The sequence below is a fragment of the Theobroma umbraticum genome, unplaced genomic scaffold (genome assembly GCF_002168275.2).
Source record: "Theobroma umbraticum cultivar Fairchild unplaced genomic scaffold, ASM216827v3 scaffold_30.0, whole genome shotgun sequence".
Lineage (NCBI taxonomy): Eukaryota > Viridiplantae > Streptophyta > Magnoliopsida > Malvales > Malvaceae > Theobroma > Theobroma umbraticum.
Genome location: NW_018397254.1, coordinates 11,339,256 through 11,350,055, shown reverse-complemented (window position 1 = coordinate 11,350,055; position 10,800 = coordinate 11,339,256). Strand labels below are relative to the sequence as shown.

At 35.2% G+C, this 10,800-nt stretch overlaps 1 protein-coding gene across 1 annotated transcript; it reads left to right on the top strand.

Annotated features, from left to right (window-relative positions):
* The first annotated feature begins 2,372 nt into the window (after window positions 1-2,372).
* Window positions 2,373-10,595, top strand: LOC110410508 (protein STRUBBELIG-RECEPTOR FAMILY 3-like). Its single transcript, XM_021420242.1, is given in 21 exon segments — window positions 2,373-2,574; window positions 3,082-3,275; window positions 3,672-3,801; window positions 3,895-3,966; window positions 4,613-4,678; window positions 4,752-4,823; window positions 4,919-4,990; window positions 5,075-5,146; window positions 5,231-5,296; window positions 5,455-5,520; window positions 5,924-6,336; window positions 6,450-6,523; window positions 6,525-6,653; window positions 6,656-6,886; window positions 7,299-7,374; window positions 7,377-7,569; window positions 8,229-8,367; window positions 9,429-9,565; window positions 9,655-9,710; window positions 9,713-9,810; window positions 10,149-10,595. Coding segments are annotated over 20 exon segments (2,370 nt in total). The 5' UTR covers window positions 2,373-2,574; window positions 3,082-3,166; the 3' UTR covers window positions 10,248-10,595.
* Window positions 10,596-10,800: the final 205 nt, after the last annotated feature.

Sequence of the window (10,800 nt, the reverse complement as noted above, 5' to 3'; positions counted from 1 at the left end):
GAAATACTTAAAAGAAACTCCAATTGTAGTTTGAGTTGAGCCTCTACAGTATCAATGACCAACACACTACTAGAAGCATAGACAAAGGGAGAAAAAAACCACAAAGAGATTCCGTCCCGAAACGAAACAAAGAATATTGATAGCATAACTAGAATAAATTACGGGGTTCCTTTTTCCTAATTGATTATGTACAACGGGTACATGTTGTGGGGTGAAGCCCAATCAGATGCGGAGATTTGAGTTAAAATTGAGTGGGTGACCATCGGACAGATTCTTTGACGAATGACAGCTTGTGTAAGGATAGAAACAGATAAACACCGCTTACCTTTTAAGACACAATTTTTTTGATTTTTTTTTAAAAAGACTTTTCTTTTTGTCCGTTGAAAGAGATAAAATAAATTAGCTTTTCAAAAGTGGCTTTTCTGACTTGGAATTTTTATCTTCCAACGACGCTTTTTATTTTTCTTAGCTCCGTTCACATTCATGTTGAAGTCTGGTTCTCGATGTTTTCTTCTAATTTGTTACAAAGAGAGCCATACTTTTCCAAACTAAAATCCATATGATTTATTCGTAATCAATGGGTTGGTTGAAAGTTGTGCTTGTCATAATTTCAAAGTTGAATGGACTTGTATTTCTAGTATGCATGCACAGATGCAATTAAAAGAGTGTACATTTGCAACCGTGGCTTTCACTCCAATGTAACATTAACCAATCATTTGAAGGTTAAACAAATTTTAATTACCAATAATTATGTGTTTCAAGTGGTAGTTTATTTATTTACGGAAGTTTAATCCTTCCAGTTTAGGTTTAAACATGCAAATGAAGAAAAGGAACTGTAGGTCTCAATCAAAACAAGAAATTATGGGGGTAAGAAACAAAAGTACAAAAAAACATCAAGTTCATTTTTGAATTTGAGGACTGAAAGTGGGCCTTTGAATGAGCTCAAAATCGAAAAGAGAAAACCCCCAGAAACAGTGGTTCGACAAAGCACGTGAACTTCAGAGAAAAACCGGCGGCTATTCCATACGTTTACAAACTACAAATTACAGACGGTATAACTAAGGGCTTTTCATTTTCATCATCTTTTCCTTTTACACTCTCCCAATTACCTTCGAAGCGCGTAGCTTCCACTCTCCAGTACCCGCCAGCAGCGTCAGCCTTTGCCGTCATTTGTTTATATCGAATAATCCAGGAACACTCATTTTCTTTCAATATAAAAAAATAACAACACGTTTGGTTCACCCAAAAAAAATAAAATAAAAATAAAATAATTATTTTAAAAAATAAAATACTAAAAGAATAATTATTATATAAATTAATTTATGAAAATAGAATATAACAGAAATTGTTACTATTACTTATTTTATTGTTTGACTTACAAGAATAATTTTAACAATGATTAAAAAATAATAGGTAAATGATAAATATATTTTTTATTAAAATTTAATTTTTTTAGTTAAAAAACAAAAATACTATGGTGAGAAAAAATATTATTTATTAATATTAAAGAATTTATTTTTTTTAAAAAAATAAAAATATTCTAAGTAATAAAATCAAAATATCTTTTACTATAATTAAATAATATTTTTTATCAAAATATAAATATATTTTTATTATAATTTAATAATATTTTGTATTAAAAGATAATTAAACCTTTTATTATAATTAAATAATATCTAATATTAAAACATAAAATATATTCTCAATTAAATTTAAATAATATTAAATAATATTCTTTATAATATTTATTATAGTTAATTAATATTAATATATTAATTAATATTTAAATATTTTCATTTCTTTTTTTTTGAAACTAAAATAAAAGATTTTATGTCTTTTGTGCTTTAGAGAGAAGAGTGAGGAAGAGAGAGAAAAAAATAAGTTTAAATTATTTTATAAAATAAAATTTTAAATTGTAAAATAATATATTTATTTAATTAATTTTTTTTCTTATTCTTAACAATTCAAATAATAGTATTTAAGTCTCTCTCAAAATGACTATTTCAAAAAATAACCATTTCATTAAATTAAATATAATTTTATGTCCATAATTAAAATAAATAAAAAATATTATTTTATTTCCTTAATCAAACATGCCTAAAAGTGTAAAAATTTTACATTTTCCGATAAGCTTTGGGTTCGCTGAAAAACAAGGATTTCCTATCAGCGCAGGAAATCAGTCAGAACAGAAAATCCGTGACCCTGAAAAACATGACGCCCACAGCCCGCTTTGCATTGTCTAACAAAAAGATCTCGTACCGGAACATGCTACCAACCGATCACCCGCCATCAAAGCGCGTGTCTGGTATCCGTTTTCGGTTATTTTAACGTTAGCGCAGAGAGTAGACAGAGAAGATGGTGATATACTTGACTAGCACGCACATTGCACAATTACACACAAAACATACTGTTTCTGTTTGTCTTATTTTTCACATAAAAAAAATAAAAAAGTTAAAAAAAAAAAGAAAAAGGAAGAAGAAGAAGAACAAAAAAAAGATATTCATAGGTAGAGAGAAACTCCGCTGTACCTTTTTCCACATTTCGCTTTGCACCTTTTTTTCCCCTTTTCCTCAGGTATTTTTATTTTATATTTCATCTTCTTGTTCTGCTTTCTATTCACAAATTCATGGAATCTTAGCTCCTAAGTTTTTTTTTTTACGTAATATATATTTATTTTTTTCTTAAAAGCATTGAAATATAAAAATCACATTAGCTTTTGTGAAAGTTCTTTGAACACTTTTCTCCTCCTTATTGGCCTTATTTACTTCAATTGCCTTCAACATTTCTCTAAAACTTTCTGCCTCTTCAACTTCCCAGTGAGTTCTTTACTTCTTTCTGCCTCTGTTTTCTCCTTTTTAAAGATTTAATATAACTTATATATGTAAATATATGTGTATCTATCTACATACACTTGGAACTGTTTTTGGTCTTTACATGTTTTATGCAGTGGACAAGAATTTAAGGTTGTGTTTTCTTTTTTTAACTAGTTTGGTTTGTTTTTTTATTTTTTTTGTTTTTTAAGATCATTTTGAGTTTAGATCACTGACGTTTTGTTTCTATTGTGTTTGATTTTTGTTTCAGATTGGAAGTTTGCTGTTATGTGGTTAGTGGTGTGAAGGAGAGATTTGGAATATTGGAGGACTTTTGAAGTTGAGTTTAGAGATCAATGGGTAGTAAGAGATCTGGTATAGAGTGGAAGAATTTGAAGATCTTTGTTGTGTTTTTGCTGATCTGCGCTGCCAGGGTTTCTTTTGGACTCACCAATCCTACTGATGGTAAAGCTAATCTTGCAGCATTTTTTATTTTCCTTTTATTTTAATCTGTTTGGTTACTGAGAAAATGTGGGAAAATGAAAGAAAATGAAAGGTGTGGAACTCGAGTTGTATTACTGTCTAAAGTGGTGGAACAGGAATAGTCGGTTTGACTAAGCCAAAATAGTTGAATAGTGAAGTAGTTTTGATTTTTTAATAAAATTTTGCTTTGCTTAATTGTTCCCTGTATTCTCTGCGACCAATGAAGCTTTTAGCTGGGATTCTCTTTCATTGTTCCAGGAGATCATCTGTGGATTAACTGTAGCATTTCTCTCATGTTTCATGTGTGTGTTTTATGATGTTTCTAGTTATCATGTGGAGCTTTATATCTAACTGCCTGCATTGCTTTGGTTGAATTAGTTGCTGCGATTAATAGCTTATATACTGCATTGGGCTCTCCCTTACTTCCTGGTTGGGTTGCTTCTGGCGGAGACCCATGTGCTGAAGCATGGCAAGGCGTACAATGTAACGGTTCAGACATTATGAGCATGTGGGAGGCCATTTCAGTGACTCTTTAGGTTAATGAATGTTCTGCAACATGCCCAATGTTTACATTGCTAATATGATCCTTTGGTGTTTGCAGAGTTCTTAATGGTGCTAATTTGGGTGGACAGCTGGGTGACAATTTAGGAATGTTTGCTTCTATCAAGGCAATGTAAGTGGGATTTCCCCTCATCTCCTCTCACAAACGAATTTCTGTGCCTGTGCCTGTGAATGAACAATATTGTGATGTTATTTTGTTGGCTTATTAAAAAAAAAAAATTGTTGGCTTGACTGAAGTGTCTTCCCCTGCACTTCAGAAAGATACTGATTCTTTGTTCACTGTCATTTGAATCCTTTTTCAAATTACAATGGTCTTCATCGTTAATACTTGGCTATAATTGGAGAAAAGAGAACACCATGCACTTAGTTGGCACTCTTCTGCATCTAGGATTTATTGATTTCAAATGCATAGAGATTTTTAGGAAGTTAAATACAATTTAACTTTTAAACTTGGAAGACACCAAATTGATTTCTGCAGACATAAGATCTCATATTAGGGAATTTATGTAAGCAGTTTAAATAATTGTATCATGCTTGACACATGCAATTATTAATTCATTGAACAATCAGATAATCAACTGCTAAGTGAGTGAATGATGTGCTCTAGATAAGCATGGGAAATAGGGAGGGAAGCATGAGGTATCTCTTCTCCATTTTACAGCAACATAATCACATTTTGTGAAATATCAGATGATACTATTTCTTTCTGATATGTATGATGGACACTGTCATTGATTGTGTAATTTTTCCTGTTCCAGAGACCTAAGCAACAACCAGATTGGGGGCAATATTCCATCCAATTTGCCTGTTTCTATGCAAAACTTGTACGTTTTATTCTCACATGATCATATCTTTTAATCTCCTTAGCAAATTCATAATCCTCTTTAAATTCTGCAGTTTTCTTTCCGCCAATCAGTTCAGTGGAAGCATCCCGGATTCACTATCTTCTTTGAGTCTGTTGACAGACATGTAAGTTTTTACTTCTCTGTTGTTTGAGATGGCGCCTAGCTGTTCTTACTTCTAGACAGAACATATTCCTAACTTTTGTTCTTTTGTGCCATCAGGTCGCTGAACAACAATAATTTGAGTGGAGAGATGCCAGATGTCTTTCAGGCCCTTTCTGGCTTGATCAATCTGTAGGTTTCTAATTCAAATAAGTTATTAAATTTCCTAGTTTTTTTGATAGTTTATTCATAATTGGAGCAATTCTTTTCCTATAGGGATTTGTCTAATAACAATTTGAGCGGGCAACTGCCCCCATCTATGGAAAATTTGTCTCGTCTGACCACTCTGTGAGTTCTCCTCCTTTCCAACTGCACAGCCATTTTAATTATAGTAACTTTATCTGAATGGCAGCTGACTGTCTCAGTTGGCAGACGTCTGCAGGTCAATCAGCTGTCAGGAAAGCTAGATGTTTTACAAGATCTTCCCCTCAGAGATTTGTACTCTTCTCAACTATGCCATTTGTAACATTTAGAATGAAATATTTGTTTATATAATCCTTTTCCATCAGGAGAACCACGTTGTTGTGGTTTTAGAAGTTTCTTGGAGGATTCTTCGCTACTAATGTTCTTTTCGCTTTTCATCCTATTTTGAACAGGAACGTAGAAAATAACCTTTTCTCTGGACCCATACCTGAGAAAATGCTGAGTATCCCAAGCTTCAGGTGAGCACTGCAAATTGTTACATTTCAAGAGAATTAATCTTTTGTTTGCAAATTTTAGGCAAGCACATATAACTGTTATACTGTTAGATGCACATCCAATGCCATAGATACAGATATCAGAGATGTTTCTCAGCTTTCCAATTTCGGGGAACTTATATGGTTTGTCATTGAAAAATGCCAAGAAGACCAATTCTTTTGTAAAAAATGGTTAAAATGTTGATGAGGGGATATTTCAGCCTATGGCACCAAATTCATCATAGGTCAACTAAACATAATATCCTTTTGAGGACGGGTCTTGCTCCACTTTTAATTGTTGGCATAGATATAATTTGAATGTACTTATTGTATACTTCATTTCTTTCTGTTGCATGTTTGTTTGCTTATATTGAAATTCTCTGCACAGAAAAGATGGAAACCCATTTAATTCCACTATTGCTCCATTGCCTGCTCCCACATCACCATTAGCACCACCACATGCACCACCTCATTCTGAAGCGCCAACTTCTGATCAAGTACCAACAACTGATCAAACACCTGGGAAGCATGCCAATGCGCCTTCTGCGTCAGAAGGATCTAGTTCTGGAGAGAGGAAGAAATTCTTAACTTCTAAAAAGGTGGTCTGGATATCAATTGCAGGTGTTTTGTTGTTTATAATATTGGCTTTAGGACTTCTGCTTCTTATGCCAAAGTGTAGCAGAGGAAGGGAAGAGGCTGGCAGAATTTTTAAACGGCATCAAGTAGGTGCATATAGAGGCAACAGAGAGAATGTTGGTGAGGATGGTCCCTTACCTACCACAACCAGTCAAACAGAGAAAGGCAAATGACTATGATTTTACTCCAATTTCAATATAGATATAGATTTTTTGCTATTATTGTCAGGTTTTTCAATTGCTTGAGCAATAATTTTTTTTTGAAAATTTTGTGAACAGGCCCAAAAGAGCCAGTTACAAGACCAGCGGGAGTTAATCAAACAGACATGGGAAGAATGGGGGCGATTGCAAAGCGCGCAGAATGAGAAAGAGAGAAATGCAGAAAGGATGGGCACAATGCCGAAGCGATTTGACCATGGAGTAGACATGAGTAGCATTGATATGATGTTGATGGTTCCCCCACCACCACCCCCACCTCCTCCTCCCCTCCCCCACCCCCTCCACCCCCACTTTCTGAGAAGGTCATTGTGAAACCAATTGTGCCTGATGAAGCAACTACTGCAAGGCCTTCTGCCAGAACTTCGAAACCACCTACATTTGCAAAGTCTTTCACCATTGCAGTCCTTCAACAATATACAAACAGCTTTGCTCAAGAAAATCTTATAGGGGGTGGCATGCTAGGGAGCGTCTATAGAGCAGAACTTCCGGATGGGAAGGTATAATGTGGATTTCAAACAGATTTGATTTCGTTACACGTATGGTCTTTTCTTGTCTTTAATAATTTTTCAAAGTGTCTGCTACATTATCATACCATTCCCATGTCTGTATAATGCTTCATAGGCTTGCCTTGGGAAAAAAAAATATAAAGGTAGAGCTAACAGAGATAAGCAAATCTTAGTGTCTATAAATAACCTATTATTTGTCAGTTTTAGAATTCATAATGCTGTCTTTTCCTCCCTTCCTCCCCCTTCCTGTCTCTGCGCCTTTAGCTCTCTGTCCGCATTTGCATATACACAAAGTTGCGCTTGTGTGTATGGTGCCATAGCATATCAAGTAGACATTGTAGATAGCATTATGTATGGAGCAGCTTCAGATTCTGATGCATGATCTTGTTGGATGCATTTGTAGCTATATGCAGTCAAGAAACTGGACAAGCGAGTTGCAAGTCAGCAGAAGGATGATGAATTTATTGAGCTGGTAGAAAATATGATCGTATCCAGCATGTGAATATTGTCAGGCTGGTGGGTTACTGTGCAGAGCATGGTCAAAAGCTTTTGATCTATGAGTACTGCAGTAATGGGTCAGTGCAGGATGCCCTGCACTCAGATGATGAATTTAGAAAGAAGCTTTCATGGAATGCCCGTATTCGGATGGCATTTGGAGCTGCTAGAGCCTTAGAGTAAGTCAAGTTACCATTGAGATGAGATGGCTGTATCTTCCTTGTTCTCTATTCTAGGAGGTTTAGCTTTACATATTCAATTAGTTGGGCTGCTGTGGTTGGAACCCTTTTTTAGTGGACGGGGTGTCATCAGTTACATTCTGGACATGCTTAGCATGATGTTATTGAAAAGAGTTATATTATGAAATTGAATTTGGTTAGAAGCTCACTGTTATAGCTTATAAAGGCTAAATTGTGAAAGCTTAAATCTAAGTTAATAGTGGGAGTAAAATTAAGATAATGATGAAGAGGTCAAAAGGAAGCAATGACTGATTGCAGTTGGGAGGTTTTCGGATGAACCTTCTTGTTATTTCTGCCAATGACCTTCTGTTCCAAGCAGCTTTATTCTGGACTGATCAAACGAATTAAGGGTTAACTTAGTCTAAGAGTCAGGCAATTTATATACTTTAATTATGGGCCACGCAATAGTAAGAAACTTGGGTAGGTCTTAGATCTGGTGGTTGCCATATTTGGAGTAAACTAAACAGACACACATCCATACTTTTTCTTTTTTTCAGGTGGGGGTGGGGGGGATATGTTAATTTTATTTGACCGTTAAGTTTTAGCATTGAAGTGCACATCATTCTAGTCCTAATCTTCTTGTTGTGTTATGTGAGAAGGTATCTACATGAGGCCTGCCAGCCACCTGTTGTACACAGAAACTTCAAGTCTGCCAATGTTCTCCTTGATGATGATCTTGATGTGCGTGTCTCTGATTGTGGTTTGGCACCGTTAATCACATCAGGTTCTGTAAGTCAGGTAGGTTTAAGCTTGTCATCATCTTATTATGCCTCTTGGAACATGGGACGGTGATAAAGCTTGGAACTTTGGCTGGGTCATACATAAGATTTATATCTTTACTAGACTGCGTTGTTTGCATTTTAAGAAGTTGCTGTTGTGCAATTAATAGGTTAAAAGAAATTCCTGAAAAAGAAGAAAAATTAAACAAAATAACAACATTTTTCTAGGAAACTCGAGTTCTGAGGAAAATAATTGAGAATATTAAACAGAAGCTGCTGTAATAGTGAATGTCTAACATCAGGCTCTTGAGATAATCTTATATCTGACATTTTTCGTCTCTTTTTTATTTGCTAATTTGACTAGTCATCTAGCCTTGTTCCTTTCAGTATAAAGAGAAATTTTGGAGGTTTTAATTGTCTGGTTCCACCATGATACTAATGCTACAGAATGGTATTTTAGCTTTTTCTTTAGTATGATAATTCATTCAGGGGAAGTCCCAGATAGTTCTATATCTGGAAGAGGAAACTGACCTGTTCATGTGCCCACTATAAGGGTAAAAAAGGAGTGGCTGACCTGTCCTCTATTTACTTGTTTAGTTTGACTAGCAGCAATGTCCCTGAAGCTAAGCTTTTCAGAAATTGGTTGATATGCTGATGGTACCCTGTAAGTTTTGTTGTTCATGTATTTGCAGCCAAGAATGGAACCATGTTCTTGATGGTAACTGTATGTGCATCTGAAATTAATAAATAGCCTTTATTCACTTAAAACGATTGAGCTATGCAAACCAGCCTTATGTCATATCTTCAATAATAGTGGTTAGCAGCATTGCTACTGCATCAATTACATTTCTGATGCTTTTCAGGAGAAATGGTGGTTTTGTGGGCTAGGGAAAGTTGTTGATCAGTCATGTAGGGAAAATATTCAAGACATTTTTTTGCTTGATGTTAGGAAAATATTGAAATTAAATGCTTATTGTTGAATTTTATACCCTGCCATTCATAATAGTAGTTAGTTGGGGGCAGCTACATAAATCTTTCTTGGCCATTCAGCTAGCAATTCTGAAACTGTTCTACATTCAGTTGTCAGGACAACTACAATCAATTTATGGTTATGGAGCTCCGGAATTTGAGTCTGGAATTTATACTTCCCAGAGTGATGTTTACAGCTTTGGAGTATTTATGTTGGAACTATTAACTGGCAGGAAATCTTATGACAGGTAAAGGGCTGAAACCATATTGTGGTTTATAATTGTGTGTCCACTTCAATAATCTGATTAAATGATATCTTGTTGAAAATGTTATTTAGGACAAGGAGTAGAAGCGAGCAATTTCTAGTAAGATGGGCAGTCCCTCAGCTCCATGATATGAAGCATTGTCTAGGATGGTTGACCCTTCTCTCAGTGGAGAATATCCTGCTAAATCATTGTCGCGCTTTGTTGATATCATTTCTCGGTGTGTTCAGGTGAGAATATCATGGTGAACTTTTATATGCTAAATGCACACACACATTCAAAGAATGGCAATTGATTTCAACCCCCTACATTTTCCTGCCCATTACGATGAAACTTCAACAACCAACACCCCCTCCCGCACACACACACACACACAACAGACTCAAAGAATGATAATTGATGTCAAAAGGTGTTTAATTGATGAAGTAGCTCTTAGATATCACGCAACACTTTATGTAGATCATCTCTTAGATGTCCAAACAGTTTCAGCGAAACACAAAAGCTTGGACAAAGGCCTCTGTATATATTTAAGTACAACTGCTTGTGTAACCTCAAGTTCATTTTGCAGTCTGAACCAGAATTCAGGCCGCCAATGTCTGAAGTTGTTCAAGATCTATTGGACATTGTACGGAGGGAGCGTCCCAGTAATGAATCAAATGGAGACTGACTTACAGTAGGCAATACACCTGGTGATATGATCAGTTAATGGATGGAAGCCACAGAGATTTGATCCGTCAGAAGTTGATCTGAGAAAATACATCCATTGTAAAGAGGCTGCAAGCAAATTCTCCCACTAACACACAAGTTGCATTCCAGGCTCTTACGCGAGAGGAGTTTTGAGGGACATCAACTAGGAACCTTATTGCTGTGACAATGAACAGTCTGAATTTTCAGATCTGTTACTTTGTAATCATTCCATTATTGTTCATTAAATCATGTAACAATGTCTTTGCTATGGCATAAATATGCTAATCATTTGTTTCGTAATATTATTATTGTTATCAATTATTCATAATGATTTTGTTTCCACAACGCGATATATTGGTCCATTTTGCTCTTGTTTTTGCCTGGAGGAGATGGGTCCATTGATGTGTACACCATGAGCATGTTCTTGGTTTGTGTTTTAGTAGAGCTAGAGGTTGCACGACCGCAGAAAACATTATCCTAGGAAAAGCTTTTTCTGTGTTGTGAACCGATTTGCCGGAGGAGGCTAATCAATT